This window comes from Solenopsis invicta, chromosome 7 (assembly GCF_016802725.1).
Source record: "Solenopsis invicta isolate M01_SB chromosome 7, UNIL_Sinv_3.0, whole genome shotgun sequence".
Classification (NCBI taxonomy): Eukaryota; Metazoa; Arthropoda; class Insecta; order Hymenoptera; family Formicidae; genus Solenopsis; species Solenopsis invicta.
The window spans coordinates 12,436,859-12,456,397 of record NC_052670.1 but is presented as its reverse complement, the minus strand read 5'-3'; the positions used below and the strand labels follow the sequence as shown (position 1 = coordinate 12,456,397).

At 36.9% G+C, this 19,539-nt stretch overlaps 1 protein-coding gene across 5 annotated transcripts in view; it reads right to left on the bottom strand.

Moving 5' to 3' along the window:
* The window catches only part of LOC105202438 (zwei Ig domain protein zig-8), a 368,807-nt gene that overhangs the window by 69,750 nt on the left and 279,518 nt on the right, over positions 1-19,539 (bottom strand). For all 5 annotated transcript variants that reach the window (XR_005575284.1, XM_039452174.1, XM_039452175.1 and 2 more), the window contains exon 5: positions 14,915-15,049. Coding sequence is in view for 4 of the 5 variants with exons in the window: in XM_039452174.1 (XP_039308108.1) it covers positions 14,915-15,049 (135 nt within the window). In the remaining variant the exon portion in view is untranslated. The remainder of the gene's footprint in view (positions 1-14,914; positions 15,050-19,539) is intronic.

Below are 19,539 nucleotides of genomic sequence, written 5' to 3'. Positions count from 1 at the left end.
AATTTTTTCTATGTATAGACAAAAATATTTCTTACGTTCGGTTAATAAACAAATAACTTGCTCCCTTTTCATGTAAATGTCGTAGATGATCAGATATGACAGTAGATTAAGTTGTAACTTATGCCATTTACAATTTATAGATATACATATGTACACTGTACATTTTTATGCGTTCTGTTTGTTTACATATTTTCAGCATAAAATTATGAATAGAATTCTGTCATAAATTATAGATTGTGTAAAGTGAGCTAAGAGAAAACTCACATTTCTAAATAAATAGGAATTTTACAACTGTATGTATCTTCACAATGTAATGCACAGAAAGAACGATTTTTAGACTAATTAATATTAATATATTTAAACGCAAAATTAAACGTACCTTTTAACAGTAGCACAAAAATATATAACGTTCCATTAAAAAAATCAAAGTTGACTTTAAAGTTTTTTAAACGCCTTCACGTATATGTAAAAAAATGTATAAATTATGTAATGACCCCCTTAAATGCAACTTTCATTATGTACAACAATTTTTTATACAACTTATAATTTACAAGTTTTTCAAGGTGTGCAAATTAGGTGCTCCATTCTATGTATCGGAGTTATTCCATGTAGTACGCTTATACAGAATGGGCAATGCTGTAAAAAGTTTGAACATTCTAGCAATCAGCTTGAGAGTTCTGTGTAATTATTTTGATGTTTTCACAAAAGTATAAATATTTCAGATTTAAATTTAGCTAAATTTTTAGATACTTCAACAAAACCGTTTTCTTCTTTTAGTGTGTATTTGAGAGTTTTGATCGAAATCAATGCTATAAAAGATCTTTTCGACACCATTAGAGATTTCTAGTTGAGGAAAGATGGAAGAAACACGACCGAGATGGATTGAGCGTCAACAGTTTTTCGAATTCAGTTTTAATTTGACGTGTGCCAAAAAAAAGAGCAGCGGCGGTCACATAAACATTGGTTGACTAGACGCCTCGCGCCAAAACGGATACTGGCAAGTTTCTTAAGTGTTGGTTGCGCATGTTATCGACGTCAAAAACGGGCCTCGAGATTAATTAATTAAGTATGTAGTTAATTAACGTGAGGTTTATTAATGGAGCACGTAATCGCGCGATAGAAATTTGGCGGTGCGCTTATTGGGGCGTGCAACTCGGTTAGCAAATTAATGGCAAAACGCTGACGAATTACAAGGCACGTTAGATGCCGCCTGACGTAAACTTACCGAGACTATGCGTCGTGTCGTTAAAACGTCTTTAGTGAAACGTTATGAGACATCACTTATATAGTTAAATAAAATACTTGTACGATGAATAAGTACAACAAATAAATTGCATTATTTACTTTCAAGATTGTTTACGTATTACCTTGAGTAACAAAGAAGTGTCAGAATTAAACTAAAGTCAATATCGCAAAAGTAAAAAAAAAATAGTGCTATTATTAATTGTTTAAAATATTTTTTATGTGGGTGTTCTAAATTATATTGTATATTAGGATAATTATAAAATGGAATAATCGCTTAAAAAATGTCTGTCACCTTTTATACTAATTTTTCTGTCTTTCTACTATACATTCTACATGTTTTTATATACATATAATAGATCTTGTATAACAGATCCTATAATAAATCTTTTTCAATTCATCTGAATTCTATTTGCAATTATTCTGATCTTGGTGCCAAAAGTACTTTTCGGAAGCTCAGCGCGCGATATAATTCTTTTATTCTCATCCCTGCGTCGCGGAAATCGAAGAACGGCAACGTCCTTTGAGATGAGTGCGGATTAACTGTCGGCGCCTTCCTCCTTGCGAGACTTTCCGGTGTGCCCACGCGGGATTATTAGAAAAGAAAGAATATATCTGCCACCTATGTGTGTGTGTGTCCGGTCATCCATCGTGTCCGGAGCTTACGTCCGACTAAGAGCTTATATCAGGGGCTTTCTCTCGCCCGGGCTGACTCAGCCGAAAGTTCAAGTGCTATCTCGAGGTTTAAGGCTAATTCTCCTAAACGGATCAGCCGCTGAAAAACTGACACGTGCGTTTGCGTATGTCTCTGTTTATGAAGAGAGGAGGACGACGAAGAATTCCGTCGGGAGGAGAACAAGCTCTCGTCGCGTGATATTTTAACTCGTTGGTACACGAGCCTCGTCACGACGAATAATGGCTCGCTGAAAATATTCCCAGAAGACGCCTCGTGAAATCGTCGGTAAAAATATCGCGCTAAAGATATTTTCCATTACTATTTCAAATTTTTAGGAAAATTCCTGTTTCATTAAATTTCAGTAGAAACTGCGCGAAGCTTCGTGCAAAAATCACGAAAAATATTTTCGAGGCTGAATGCTTTCAATGTAATTAAATTTCGCACACGGAAAAAAATTGCTGTAGTTGTTACAACAATTCTCTTTGTTTGAAAAAGAAATGCGTGCAATGTAAATTCAACTAATACTGATATTACATTGAATACAGTTGTTAAGTTATACCTATCTACGGTTCTCGCAATCGTAGTTCTTAAGATAAGTAATATTCGGTTAGAATATCCTCAAGTACGGCTGCCTCGACTGAAGAATATTCCTATCTCTCTATACAGTCTGTAGAACACTAAAACTATGACTGAGAGATCTATAAAATATAGTTGTGCAACACTGAGAGTTCAGTTCCAGCAATGAAATAGCTAGTAGCAATATTACTGTTAACTCGCGAAGAATTTTCACATAAAGTGTGTATTATTATTAATAATTGTGATTCCTCTTATACATGTTATTTGTATCTCAACAAAATTCCTGTACTGCCAGCAAATTGTCAGCAACTGTGTCCGCATTAAACTGGTATTCTTCCGATATCTAAATTAATCTAATCTAGATTGGTAACAGGTTCTACTTGGTTTCTACTACTAATCTGTATACTGTCAAACTGCGCGCAGAATTATTTCTACCAACAGTTTGCTGCTGAGTGCTAAATGTGAACAGATTCTGTTATATTTCTGACATTTTCGCGTCGTCGTATTTGATAATATGTTTACGGTTTATGGTTAGACTACAGTTGTAACATCCACAGAGCAGCGATATTTGCTACGTTGAGTCAAGAGTACTATTATGGTTCCCATAACTCTTTTGTATGGATAAACGAAAAATAACATTATTATTTTGTTGGTGGCAACCATAATTTTTTTCTCTCTTTACTTATATCTGGGATGATTAAATATAATCATAATTTACTGTTGCTAAAGAATTACGTCAAGATTACAGAGGGTCGACGTTGATGCTCTTGGAGGGACGACAAGGGCGCTTATTGCACAAAACGTTTTACTTCCTCGTTAAAAGTACTGACGCAACGTAAAATTGAATTTGAAACTTACTTTCCCGTCTTGCCATGGCGGTTGTGCCAAAGGAATTTTAAGGAAAATTCGTTAAACGATGTTTTCAAGTTACTGGCTATAATAATAATTTAGCATAATTGTTGCACGCTGCATAGGAAATCGATACTCTCATTGTAAAATTTTTCAATGTTGTACGTTAAAAATTAACAATTATTGTACAATCAGAAAAGTTATGCCCTTTGAAAAATTAAGTGTCAAGTGCATTGAGGCGTAAAAGAATTTGCTTAAAAGAGTGACAAGAGTTTAATCGTCCAATAATTCGACTAATCAGAATACTCATGCGTTATTAAATAGAATTTATAAATTGTATTCAACATAAAGTGTGCCTTTGTAGCTTTTCAAATTGCACAGGATCGTTGCATTAGTCAATAAACAAATAAAAATAATTTAACTATATTTTCAAGTAAAAAATAATATTTATTCAAATCTTTACGAAATTAAATCTAAAAAAATATTAATTTGTTTGCAATTTATTATTTTCAAGTCTTAATATTTTAATGTTTTTCCTAAACAGTCGTTGATTGTTTGGTGATCGGCACAATGACCCTTCAGTTATTAATTGAAAAAAAATTTTTGTGCTTATATCAACGTATTTCAATCGAAGAAAATATACTGCTGTTTCAAACGTTACATTGCAAAATTAAACAAATCAATAATCAACACGTCGAGGTGAAATTATCAGTAAATAATTATAACGGAGCTTTGTTTGAACTCCGAAAATGGTTTCTAGCCGTAAATTTGACGAATGCATTTTAAATTACAAGTCCGCCGCCGCCGGGCCGCTTTGTGGGGATTCGATAGTCATATTTCGTTGCTGAATTTGTCCAAGGTGTGCATGTAAATTAATGCTGTAAATTGCGGACAGTACGCGGACGCATGTACATAATGTTTACGGTCGGAGGATTATAATTATGGAATAGCTAGAGCGAGTATAAAAGATGGGGATAGACCCTCCCTTTTTCCTTGGTCTTTTGAAGTGCCGCCACTAGAAACTGTGAAAATTAATGCTCGGTTTTACCGCCCTTTCACATGTTCTCTCAATTATTACACGTACAATAGCACGGTATCGTGTACACGTTACGATTGCCGCAAACGGCTGTTCTCCACCGTCTACAATCCTAATAGCCCGTGATGAAAGACCACGCATGCAACTAACGACAGAAGTCTGCCCTTTGTCCCGAAAGTGCGCGAGTCGTTAATTTTAAAGAACGCCACCAGATCCCCAGCGCCACTTTCTGCATTAACAAAGAAAATTCCTTGTTATCTCGTTCTATCTTCTAGTAGCCGTACGTTAAGCGCGAACGTTATTACCCCTTTCGCGCGGGACAGAATTATCAATTCTTTTCACTCGAGAAGAGTTTATTACCCTTAAACATTCGCGACACAGTAATATATTCAAATCTGTGTAAGAATACACGGCAATAATGTATGCAATCCATTTTCATGTAATCCGCAAATTCTATCCGAGCTACAGGATATCTCGATAATGAAGTGTAACACTAAAAATTCACTTCGTCATCTGCCGCGGTATATAGGACGAGATATATAGGACTTTTACGAGGGGGTTGTCGTTTGCATCCAGTATAAAACGTTGAATAACGGCGCTATCAAAGGACTATGTACACTGTAGCTGTCATGTTATTCGGCGATTGCATACATTGCTACGTCATCATATATTTCCATCTTTCGTCGGTATTGTAAGTGAGCGCTTTATTTAACCATTTCACTCGAGCCCACTTTTACGTATGTATCCGCCTTCCGAGCGACCGTATCGCACGCGAAATCTGCGAAACGTCGCCGCACGAATATACGGGGAGCCTTCGATAGCTTCGCGTGATTTTTATTACTGCTTTATAGTCCTCTCACAAGAGAGAGAAAGAGAGAAATACGTTTCGCAGACGATACTTCTTCGGCAGAAAGTAGGCCGAGGGTGGGGATCGATATTTTTAACGAGAAAATCCGCGGCGCGGTGGGTTTCCGCGAAATGCAATGATTTCAGCCGCTTCTGGCTTCCGCGTGGCCGCTAATGAGAATTTTGCCGAAAGTTTAATTGGCTCTATCATAATTTTGTACGGCGCGCGCTATCAAGTCGCGGTTTAATCAAGCCGCGCTTCATTACCGCAAGATTCATGCCTGTATTCGTCTTTCTGAATTTACTCTCTCTTTCTGTCCCTTGTCTTTCTGGTTCATTATTTATCTATAAGGTGACGACGACGGCGTTCTTGCCACCACCAATTATCTACAGTTTAATTTTGTCTCGAAACATTTATCTCGCGCTGATTATAACAGTGATCGTGACTGTAAACTCTATTTTCGTCCTATTATAATTTTTCTACTGTTCTATGAACATGTTATTAAAATGTAATATGAGATGGTTAACGAGAACAAGAAAATTAAGAAAAAATAAGCAATAGCAAATTATCTAATAAGTCAGAAAAAAAAATTATGTTTCAAAATTATATTTAGTCTTAATTAGCATGCTATAAAATTAATAAAAGGTAATAAAAATGTGAAACGTGGTAAAATTAAATTACACAATTAACTTTCACAATAATTAAAAACGAACATATTGAAAAAATTAAATAAATTAAATTATGTTAATTAATTATACGCCGTATGTTAAAACGCCGTAAAAAGATAATAAGAATAATGAGAGACATGTCAAAAACCAAGCAATAACGTAAAAATAAAATTAAAATCATTAATGATTATCGCCAAGTCAAACAATCAAACTAAACAAAATCAGAAAATTTAAAACTTGATAACTCGTCAGCCACGTTTGTAAGAGAACGATCCAGTGAAATTGTTACAGTTGTGGAAGTTAAAGAATTTAAAAGTCAATTAGAAATTGATTGAAAGGAAATTTAGAAATTAGTGCAACGTGTCCAACAGTTCGTCATTAGTCTCTCCTTTCTAGCGAGTTCCAAGGATAATTGAGTAAGATAAAACGTAAATTGTTCTTTTCTACAGTATTAAAGAACAATTTAATTACTATTATTTATTTGTATAATCCTTAATTTGCTCATACTTAATCGAGCACATCTTTAACCAAACTCGTCTTTAAATCTTGATCTTCTCATATTGCTTTGCAACAAACGAGTCTTACATTCCTTTTGTATTGTTAAAGTGATCCATAATGTTCTTTTAAGTGAAATAATATTCTACATATGTAAAAATTATAATATTTATATTAGAACATAATCACAGCTTCGTTCCTAGCCCATTGTTATTTTACGCCAATTGACAATGATTTTAGAAAATATCTGCGATTTCTTCCGCTTTTATAACTCGATTTTAATACGTTTAAGTAAGTGTAAACATCCATTTGTATGGATACTGACAGAACATAATGCGCCATGAATCGATGCAATCGATTTGCATCACTGCAATATCTGGCACTCTCGCGACGATTAAAAAATTCTACCTATTGGTTTATGGCGGGCATATTGATTTTTGTCCAATCAGCAAATGGAAGTATCGTGTAGGTGCTTATCTGTAAGCGGCTTTCGCGCGATTCTAGAAATACAGAGCGTGGACAAAAATAAGATAAACTGGTATCTTTATTATGCTCCCGCTGTACGTGAGAAGGCATTGTTTCTTCGGTTCCTCTATCGGAAAGTAATTGTGAAAATGGTTCGATTATCGTTTACGTGTTACATATATCGCGTATGTACTCTAACGGTTTCCCATTTACGAGAAACGGAAATACGACGCGCTTTATTGATCGCACCCAAGTGACTCGAATAATTTCAAGTCGACGTAAAATGTAGCTACCAAAATATTATTTCGTTCCCTATAATATTATTATACTCTGATGTCGTACCATGATACACATAATGTTTTCATTACATTATGTATTATTTTTGTTATAAACATTTTACAAATATTTATAATAAAATAAACAAAGCAGCTTTTACGATTTTTAAATTATTTTATAAAATATAACAACAATAAAGAAATACAGAAAATGTGGAAATTGATAAAAAAAAAAGTAAAAGAAGTTAGCTTAAAAAATTTGTTGATAGATATTTAATATGTTCATACCATATTTTGCTCCATTAGGAAAGCACGTAAAATTAATTCAAGCATAAAATTAAATTATATTGCGTAATTAGCTTTACATGGTCGAGGTTGTTTTAAATAAAATTACATCGAATAAAATGCAAGCTTATAAAAATAACATTTTCTACGTTACACTTTTCTTTTATTTTCAAATTTATATTGAATTAGCATCCTCTGTTAAAAATATATATATATAAGGTAGTTGCAAAATATTATAAGTTAAACGATTGAAAAATATTTCGTATTTCAGAAAATGTTTTCCCCGTTGGAACTAACAGTATTTTCTTCAAATATTCTTTTTCTGAAAAAGGCTTTTAATATCTGGATTAAACTTAAAGAGGTGTTTGTAACCCTAAATAAAATTATTCGAGGGAAAAAAATCGCGCGGAATGTTGTTTGCAAAATTTGTTGATTATAGCTTCTAAATTTTGGTTCCCTTTTTAGCAGACTATAAGTTCAAAAAGACGAGAACTATTGCAGTAATTAACATTCCCCGCTAGTTAAATATTTCAGATTCCATTAGCAATTATCTCTGTCAAAATGTCTACATCCTGGAAATGTGCAGTCATTATAACTTTTTCTAAGGTACACATTTTCATATTCTTTTGTAATATATACTCGTAAGAAACGGTTTGCTAAAGAGTCTAAAAATTTAGCTTAGATATAGATTTAAAAATAATTTTGTTCGGCCATAAAAATAATTACGTAAGATGCTCAAGCTGAATGCTAGAATGTCAAAACTTTCTATTCATTATGTTTAAATATATTTTATAATTATTTTGCTGGTCCAACAAAATTATTTTCAGACCTGCATCTAACTAAATTTTTGGATACTTCAGCAAAACCATTTTCGTGTAACAAAGTTTTGAAATTTTTCGCTTTAACGTTAAATTATTGTTAATGACTGTGACAAAGTTGAAGCTATAATTGAAACCGGCATGTAATACAATACTATTTGCCGTACACACAAAATTGAAATTACACAACGTTACGTATAATTTAAACATTAATGATACGGAAGTCCTACACGTGCGCTTGTTTCTCAATTAAGGCTTGCGTCGATAATCAACTTTGTTACGATACGAGAGAAACAGAAATGACTATTCCTGATTTGTACAATTATCATCTGACTATACTGGAAAATTGGACCGAAAGGCCAATAGAGTTCAATAATTATTTGCTTTAATTTTGAGTAATTTTCCGAGAAATGCTTGAAGAAAGCAAGAATTTATCTCGTAGCAAATAATGCATATTTATCACAGTTATATTTTTTTTTCATAAAAATAAAGAAAAAGCTTACAAGATATTGTCTTTAAAATATTTCACATTTACATCACGAAAATTTTCGTTAGTTTTCAAATTACACTTAATACTATTAAGTTTCCATTCATTAATTATGAAAAATTATATACATATATAAAATATTGAAAATACATCTGAATTGTGCAATAATAAGATAAAAAACCTGCTTGCAAAAAATTGGAAGTCTAATAGATTCAACACCAGTATATTTGTAGAAAAATGAACGAATCAAAATTATTGAATCAAAATTGTAGAAATTAGTTCTACTAATTAATGAGCACGATTAATTTCTTTCTATTAAATACACCAGAATTATTAATAATAATATTTAATTTATCTTTAGTCAGTTAAGTCAGCCGTTTCCTTATCTTTCAGTGACTGAAACATCGCTGACATCTAAAAGTTATATTCATAGATTCCACCGGAAAATATTAAATACTTGGTTGAATTTGTTTAGTGTGCTATAAAATATCAGGTCCAATCACAATTAATCGGAAATTCTATTTGGTTTCATCAAAATGCATTCTACCTTTCATACATTTGTATACATTTTGTGTTAGTACAATCGAAGCACTTTTCTCAGTGTAAATTCGATGTTCCAACAAATACATTAATATGTCATACGACGAAATCGATCACAATGTCATTCAGCGATTCGATATTGAAATGAAGGAAATCTCATATCCGCTTGTAGAACATTTATCTTTTCGTCGTCAAACGAGTAAGCGACGTTCAACGTTTCACATAGCTCGGAGGGAGCAGGAACGTTAAATTTTGTAAAACTACCGGGATTTATTCTTACGAGCGACAGGCAACAGCAAGGGAAGAGAGGGCATTAACTTTTTCAAGATTTACATGTTATTCGCGCGAGTAAAAGAATACTCGTTACGCATTAATGGGAGTTTCAGGGCGAGACACTTGTCTCCCATTCGCGGCAACTTTTATCTACGCTATACCCGAGTGGCCCAATGAAATCTTTCCCCTAATACGAGGATGAGGGAGAGCTTTATCTCTCGCTTTAAAGTTCAAAACTTCGTCTGCGGTGGCAATTCCAAAATTTCCTCTTTAAGCTTGGATGGAGCGAACGTAAGCGTGCCCGTATCGATCGATGGTCTCTCTCTCGCGCATCTCCTCTCTCCTCTTCTCCCCCCTCTCTCGTCTCTTTTCATCTCCTCTCTCTCTCTCTCTCTCTCTCTCTCTCTCTCTCTCTCTCTCTCTCTCTCTCTCTCTTTCAAATGCGGCAATTGTGTACAACGTAACCAATGACGCAAAGCTATAACATGCACGCGTGAAATTAAACGACGACGTGCGGCGAATGTTAGTTTCTCATGGGAATGTCTAATTTTTATGAGCGTGGTAACATGTCACCCGGACAGCTTGTCTCGCCGTGATATATGATATCAAAATAATACACTATTTTTGTCATCTCCCTTTTTAATTTCCCCCTCTTTCGCAGCCCCTTTTCTCTTTTTTTTCCTCGGCTAAATAAACCTTCCTCCTTTTATAAATAAATGTGCGTCGATCTCTCGCTACAAAAATTGCTTCTACCCGGCAGAGTTGCGTGATGTCCCGCTGTATATTTCACGTTAATCTTATTCCATTAAAATATATACGCCGAGATATTGCAGTTCGTAATTTGTATTCTTAAAAATGCAAACGACGTCCGTCAAGATCAATGGGATTCGAAATTTTGTGTGAAAAAAAAAAACTCCCAATTCGCAGAGAGAACGAGCGCGGTGAGAATATTGTTTCGCTCTCTTCTTTTTTTCTCGTGCGGTTTTTATCACGCCGACGGATTCACTCGACGGATTTAACGATGAAATTGTTTACCGATCGTGACGCAATTAGTTCGGGGCCGGTATTACTTTTATAATTCTAGATATATTGCGTCGGATATATAAATGGTATTAGCCAATGAAGCGTGAATTTATATTGGCGGTTACGAAATACACAATATTATTAATTGATACGTATCGGTGCAGTCAATTTACGTATCGCCCGTTCCCGAGCTTATTCGGCAAAAATAAGCCGTGAAAAGCGGGAAGAAGGGACGGAGGAAGGAGGGGGTGGTAAGAGGTCCACAGCGTCACGCACTTTTCCTTTAAATGCGGTTCACCGACCGTTCGGTCTCGTCGAACGATAACCGGACTCAGCGGAAAGGAGAGAAAGCAAGAGAGAGAGAGAGAGAGAGAGAGAGAGTTAACCGCTTTGCGGTCGCGTGACGAGGTAAGATTAGAGGCGCGGTTGCGTTTCGAAGTTAAGCCGACCCGGTTGCACTTGCTTGCTCCGAGTTAAACCCGCCCGCATTTCGCTCGCCCTTATTTAGCGAGCGCTCCGCGTTCCGGTGCACTCCACCTTTCTGCCCCCTCCCCGTTTCCCTGGGGGTGCATTTTTGCAGAACTCGCGTTTCGCAAACTCTGGCGGCTGCGGCGGCTCCGGCGGCACCGGCACGGCGACACCGCGGCAGCGTTTCGACACGTTCGCGTGAAGAGTAAAAAGCGGCTGCACACGCGAGCGTACATTTACATATATATATATATGCGGGATACACGTGCCGTGCGCCCGGATCTGCGTGCGATCAATTTTCAAGTAGCCTGTACCGTGACACTTTTAATTTATCAGTTTAATTAACGGTATTTATGGCCGAGCTCTCGTCAATTATTATGGAATCGGCCGTTGTGGCGCGGCGCATTTTCTTCGCGTGCACGTCCGTCTCTCCGAAAGTTGTGCAGCTGATAACATTATAATTTATAAAAAATAAAAAGAAATGCCACATTTTTCGGTCAAAGCGGATCTTGCTGCTTAACATTTTCATATCAATTGTTAACATTTTCATATCAATTGTTGCTATTAGATAACTTAATATTATCTAGATAAAGATAAGATAAATTACATATAAATGTATTTTAGATAAGGTAAAGATAATTTAATTTTAATTTATATAGATAAAAGATAAATTATACATAGTTTTATCTAGATAATTTTTAAATAATATTATTAAGCAAAAAAATTTAGAATATGAAAACAGTAGGTTCATATTTTTAATTCCAAATCTTCATTTCTTAAAAACCAAAGTTTTTCCAAATAATTTAAACCGACAGAAAATCTTTGAATTTGAATCAATACGCAAATAAAAATCAAAGTTCAAAATAGAGGGAATATAAATCACATTATATGTATAATGATAGACAAAATCCCTTATAAGTTTTCAAGTTTACTATAATTTTGAGACAATATTTATATTATACTACTACTACTGCTGCTGTTACTGCTACCACTTCTACTACTGATCTGTGCAATCTAGGCTGCGTTCCGATATACACTGCCAGTAAATATTCACGTTACGTATACATATTACAGATTTTTCAATACTGACAGATTTTCTGTTATTATAATTTTAAAAAATTCTGCTTTTAAGATTTTTTTATATATTAATAATCAATAAAATGTTCTTTTTGTAGATATCAAATTTATTTATTGTACTTTTCAAAAAATTCCCGACAATCAGTAATTTTTCAGCATCGAGAAAATATATAACTCTAAATCTGACAATCAAATTAATTTAAGAAATTATTTCTAGCTGTAGTTTATACGATTGCATTTCAAGTTTCCGGCAAACTTGTTGGTAGTTTTGGAGTTAAAAATGCATTTAATAACTGATATTAAAAGGATTAAGCACAAAGATTCAATTGAAAAATGGCATTTCTTTGTATTTCTTATTTATTTGTATATTGATCTAATATTCAACTTATTATTACAATTTATGTATGAATATACAAACCGATAATGAAGACGGTTCTCTGAAATGAATGGAACATTTAATTAGATTTCTCACAAGTCAATAGAACGATTTTATTTTGCCACTCAGTGTTTGTTATTTTAGGACAATTAAAGGTATATCTTTGATTTAACTGCATCCAGCTAATTTGTTTATTCCTTAATTCCTTTATAAACGATTCTTGTGCAATAAATTGGCGAAACGAAAGAAAAAGAGAGAAAAGGAAGGAGAGAGAGAGACCATGAAAAGAATGTTTAAATTTACATAAAAAGTAGTGCGAAGTACTGAGGAATTATATATACAACGGTAGTAAAAGAAACAAGACTTGTATTTCTGCGCCGCGCCATTTTCCGTTTTGTTTGCATCTCGAATTTTTCTAATGAATTCAGAATAACAATGCCTTACGAACTTCAATCGCGGAATTAATGGTGTTTATCTCGTCGGTTGCGGACCATAAGTAGAACACGAATTAAGCGAAGAAATAACGTCACCCGGACGCTTCCGGAAAGAACTTTTGCACCAGCGCACGTATCGCGAACCGGTATAAAAGAATGGAGAGGAGTGACTCGGCGACGCTCTGTTAAATTGGAAATGGAGGATGGTCGGCACGCAGCCGAAAGGTCGAGCGGAACACGAATTTAATCAATTTCCGGCCGCACCGCAGCAGCAACCGTGGCACGGGGAGGAGAGGGGGAGGAAGGGGCGCAGCGATTTTAATTTATCAGTTTAATTAATGGGCATCTGGTGTACACGGAGTTGCCAATTAAAACAGAATCAACGTCATCGGGTCCCGTCGCGCGATTTCTTCTTTCGTATCGCCGTCGCGAATATCGAGTAAAACCGGAAGCGCGGCGCCGCGCTTGCATATTGCGAAATCCGCAGACAAGCGGCAGAATCCGATAAAGTGACTGAAATATCACGGGCACGTGTATATAGCGAGCGAGAGCCGTGCGGGCGGCGTATGTCTGCTGCACCTTGGACGGGAAATGCACCGATATTCGGGGGAAGGGTGCAAAAGTGCGCGCGCGTACAGCGGCAACGTACGCTCGCGCACGAATTTCCGGAAACGTTAATAATCTATAGGGATATAGGTCAAAAGTTACGAGGACGATGAAACGGCAGGTGCGGGATTGCGAGCGCGATATCACCGCGCGCGAATTACTCTTGTTAACGTCGCGCGTATGTGCGCGAGCGCGTGTGGGAACGAGCCGGCGAAGCTGGTTGCTATTAACGCATCTTGATGATAATTAATCTCGCGCGCACGTTAACGTCCCGTGGGATACGCCTCGCGCGTATCGCAATTTTGTTTGTAAAATGGAAAAAATTACGCTGCGACGCCATCTCCTCGTCCGGCACACGTATCGCCGAGGCTTTCGCTTCTACATTAAAAACTCATGTAATCGATTTAATATTAAGTGGACGTAATGCAACGTTATTATTATAATCAGAAAACATTAAAGCTCGTAATTTAAAGACAATCTTTCACAGAGAGAGATTTGTGAGGTGATTCTTTTTTCTGCGAGTTTTTTCATTTGTTTTTTTTTTATAGATGTTAAAATGCCTTAACATTTGTTAATTATAAGACAGCGTTAAATTGATCCAAGGATTTGGAAAAATTCTACATGACAGAAACAAACACAATATCGTGTTATAATATAAAAAAAAATATTGGTGCAATTTGGAAAGGCTTGCATATTATAAAAAAAAAAAATATATATATAGAAGTGCACGTTTAAAATATCGCATATATTTTTAAAGGTATTAACTACTTTGATTCTGTTAACAGAAGTGACGCAAGAGAATCTATAAAAATTTCATATAAAGAAAATACTTATATAATATAATATTGCATAAAAGAAAATCTAAAACTAAAGAGAAGATAGAGAAAATTTGGAATATTCTGCATATTTTAATATTTAAAATATCGTATTATGCAAGTCATATGCATGATTTTCGAGATGTAGACGGCGACGAAAAGGCGATGACGCCAATAAAGATAAAAGTCATATCAAACTGATCGCCCTTTCGCGATTTATTTCGCAAAAAGTACAGCAATTTTTATATACCTATAAAACGAAATTTCACAACTCATACGACACCGATCGACTCGTGTAAACATATTAAAAATGTAAACGATTTAAAACGCCGGCGTGATCAAACATAGCTGGGACCAAATGTTCAATATTTGTTAAAACCTGCGGAACGCATGTACCGTAACGCAAGCTTTCGCGCCGAGAGCGCATAAAGAGACGAAAAAGAGGTCGGTTTAAAAGGAAAACTGCGTGCGCGGTCGCTACGTTATAACAAGAAATTTCTGTTATTTACATTTATTAGCGCGCTCGCTCATGCCTGCATTAAGTAAGGCGTCTCGCAAATGCGGTGCATGCAGTGTGTCTTACCTTCTCTATTATGCACACGAGATTTATGATAGACCCTACGTCGACGTGATGCTCGTCGCTTCCTAATATAAACGCCTCTGGTATCACTATATTTAGATTGACAAAGTGTGACAGTATCCCTGCACTTCTCGAGACCTGGAAAATAAAGGATAGTCATCCGTTAATCATTTTGCACGAGAAATCGGACACGACGCAATGCGAGGAGAAAATTTTAACGTAAAAAGAGTTACATCACAAGTTCTTTTTTTTCTATATTTCGATAATAAAGCAAAATTCAATGAAATTGTTTGAAAAGATATGACAATTCAAATATCAGATCCAAATATAAAAATCTATTCTGAGAATAGAAAAAAAACGCTATATTCAAATTCTTATGATCTATTTTATTTTAGCTTTATGGAGGAATGATAATATACGTACAGTAATATGCGCATGCAAGCCAAAACGAATCACAAAAGATAAAACGAAAATATTTTCGCTGAAATATCGGACAGTCTCATACATAGCAGCGAGTCCGAAAGCTTCTACCACAAACCCAAGAGACTATTCATTTGAAAATATTATTGAGTAAAAATATCAAATATCTTTGATGCTTTTCAGCAAAATTTTGTGATGAACAGATTAATTAGTGTTCATCAATCAGAGAATCAAGAGGCTCTATTAACTGTCATTGACGTATTTGTCACGAATCGGTAATTAAAATAAGTTATTGTTTATTTTAATTTTCAAATAGCAAGCGAGGGAGTAGCGCGTTGCGATTTAAAGATATTTCACATACTTTTGGTCAGAGTCGAATATATGCTTGAAGTATGCAAACGTACGATACGAAAGCTGAGTGAGCATTAATTCAACGGGTTTTGAGCACATGAAAATCGGCTTATCGACAACTTTGTCCGAAAATGTTGTAACTCGAAATACCGTTTTTCACTGCAGTACTTTAAATATTTCAACGTAAAACTGTGAGTGCTCCCCTGACAGTTTCAATCTTTTTCAACGAAAGATCTTGAAATAGATAAGTACAGAATATGATATTCTGAACATATGTCTTCGTACGATATAATGTGTTGTTGCAGAGTAAATTATATATAATTTTAATAAAAACTTCTCATTCATTAATCTCGCTGTTTTGTTCGATTTGCTATAATTATACCTTTCGGACCAATAGCACAAAAAAACTCAATAAAAAAAATTTTTTTTAAAGAAAATATTAGTAAGAAAATAAAATTTATTTTAGGTCAAATAAATTCGAATAGAACGGCAGGATTGATAATGTAGAAGTCACTCTTTCTTGTTACGATACCTATATGGAGAGACACAATAATGTAAACGTTTAATACAGCATGGAAATACGTGAACATATTATCTGAATATTATATTCTCCGCGAAATTAGAAAGGAAAAAAAAAACATCGGATCGATCTTCCCAAAAGTCTTCTCTACAAGAAAGAATTGTCTCAAAACGTGACCAAAATTATAATTAAAAATCGCTAACGTCGCTTTACGAAGAGCCCTGCATTCTCAAATTTTACTTTTTCCTTATACAACTCGGCTGAAACGCGGACGGAATATTATCGCTGCACCGCTTTCCTTCCACTTCGTCTTTCGGTGATACTCGGGGAAACAACAGCAGTCCTTTTTCGAGCGCGGTCGCTCGAAAAACCATTTCTCTATCCCGGGTATCGTGGGATGTCGCCGGATATACCGTATGTCGTTTTAGTGCGCCGAGATGCTGCAGCGTGCAGCTGCAACTAACTCTGCGAGTCTCCGGGAAAGTTTGCCGCAGGACAATGGTCTCCGTTGGTAGGTAGGTAGATAGGTAGGTAGGTACACCACGTAGGTAGGTACGACGCGCGTCGGGCGTCGGGCGCCCATAAAAAAGCATTATGCGAGTTTGAGAAGTGTATCGTTCCGCTGCCAAGTTGGACGAGCGCCGCGTCGGTCGCCTCCGACGCGCGCGGAACTTTCTTCTTCTTCTTCCTCCTCTTCTCAACTCGCGCCGCAAGCCGGCTCGCAGCGCAGCGCGGCACGATGCGGAGCGCTGGACACCGGACTGTGCATTTTCGAAACGCATCCCCGTGCATCGTGCGCGTGTACGGGCGCCGCAGTAAAAATGTCACCGCGAATAAATATACAGTCGGATGCCAGTTGATGGTATTTTTTTCTTTTTCTCTCTCTTTCTTCTTTTTTTTTCAAACGTGCTATACGCGCGCGCCTTCTGGCCGCGTTGTACATTGCGGTTATGAAATGTCATGAAACGCCTGGCTGCTCTTGCCGTTCTCCGTTGCTCTTCTCCTTTCTTCATTTTTTACGTTTTTAGAGGGATACGCGACGAAGGGAGAGAGAGAGAGAGAGAGAGAAAGAGAGAAAATCTCGGCTCGTTGTACACGCGCAACTCGCCATTGTCGCGCGCGGGTGTATAATCGCATTAATAAAACGGTATATTCCATGGGCGACGCGTTATAATAGCGACGCAAAGACTTGTGTGCTTTTGCATGACAAAGGAGGAAATTGACAAGCGCTGATGCTCTTGTTGTCACGGCAGCGGTGGATGGGTCACTCCCGCGGTACAAAAGAACCGTGGATAGGAGACGAGAGCCCAGTTAATTAAATCCCCGTACGTTTAACTGTCTTGAAAAATCTGTTATCCGGCAAAATGGTGTATCTGTTGGCTATAATCCCGCGGACGACAAGCAATAACGAGTAATTGTTATCCCCCGCGGCTACGAATGCCAGTATTTTTTAATAAATTGATATTTCTATTATAGCGTTTTATTATTTATTTTCGATCTAACTGCTTTTCGATTAAAAATAATTCGTACCAATTGTCTCCGCTTGTAAAAATGTTTCTCGATCGTGCCAGCAAATTTACAATTAATTCTACAAGAATAAAATACTCAAAACAAATTCACGAAAATAAAAGTAATTGTTTCTCATGGTTTTTCAGGCGCCGAATGCGATCACTTTTACCAAATTGCTCGATCACGTTACAGTTTTGGGAAATTTGCGTAAGCTGCAGCTTTGATACGATACAGGTGCTACGTTAACCATAAATCGTTTTAATCACCATCGACACAACAAATTCCATTTAAGAACTGAAAATCCGTATAAAAAATTTTATTTTAATTGCAATGAAACTTGTATAATACGTCATAGTTGTTATAATAAACCAAAGATTGCACATACTAAAGTAGTCATATTTTAATCGCAAATTCTTCAAGACTGTGACGCGATAGAGCAAAATAGATGAATGTATGCAAAATCGAAAAAATTACAGAAAAAACATTAACTTTGTCCCTGTGCTCGAAAAAACAATTTTTTTGTTATTGCAATTACGTAACGTTTTCATCTTGTTGATTAAATTCTTAAAGCTACCCCCTTTAATCGCGTTATAGAAAAATTTAATGACACTTTTATTGATACAGTTACTTGATTATTGACGTATTGACATTTTTGTAAACGAGAAGGCTCCAGGATGATTCAGAGCTTGCACTTCATGAAGTACGGAGCGCAAATTTGCGGCTAACCCGATGCGATACTACATTCGCAGTGATGTACTCGCTCACTTCGCCGGCGAACGATCCATAAATACGATGCAGCTGTGCATCGCGTATCTTGCTCGCTGTCTCTCGGTACTGGATAAATGATGGGCGCGCGATTAACATCCACGCAAAATCGCGTGAATGAAAAGTACGTGCGTTCTGATTAATTGGTCGACTCGCGGGACGCGCGTTTATCCCTCTCTCGATCGAGGAGACAAGCGCGTCGCATCGGCCGCGTTCGCGGAGCGCGCGCGAGTGACGTTTATTTTCATCGCGCCTGAATAACGGCAGATAAATTTGCGAAGGAAATATTACCGCGCGCACGCTTTTCTCACGAAATTTTATCTTGCCGCAGCAGAGAGAGAGAGAGAGAGAGAGAGAGAGAGAGAGAGAGAGAGAGAGAGAGGAGAACGCGCTGGCCTGAGCGCCGCTATAAATGTTGCACCATGAATTTTGTTCGCGGCGGACGACGAGCTTTTTTTGCCGGCTTTTCAAGATAAAATCGCGGACCATCTGACGCGGATATGCGTTTACAATTACCGCCGCGTCGCGAATTGCCTATGTAAATGCCGTTCGTTGCGCTCGCGCGTTTCGAACTGAACCGCGAGGGCTCTCTTTTTTTTTTTTTTTTTTCGTTTGCGTCGGCTCGGCGAATAACCCTCCGGCGAGGATTATCGACCTCGTGTATCGCTCGTTCCTGTCTTTCTCGCCCTCCCTCTTTTTTTCCCCATGTCTCCGAAAACGCGCGCGGATACTCTTATCTGACGCGCGGTGGGGATAAAAAATGACGTCTGTCACGGATCGGGCCGTTTGAAAATCTCCCAATTGTGCGAAGGAGAGCCGCGAGCGCGTCCCGGATTTTCAGGAGTAAGGCTCGGGCATATATCAGCCGGGGCATCGTTTTCTCCCCTCCTGCGAAACGTTCCACGAAAATACGCTCTTTGCGTCGGCCATTTGACCTCGGCGCAAATATATCAAAGAGGTTCCTTATGGACACACACGGCCCAACCTGTTCGTGACAGATGCGATTATCACCCGTTGACTTTTCCAGAGTAATGCGTTTTGCCGGCCCTTTTCCTAAGGGAGA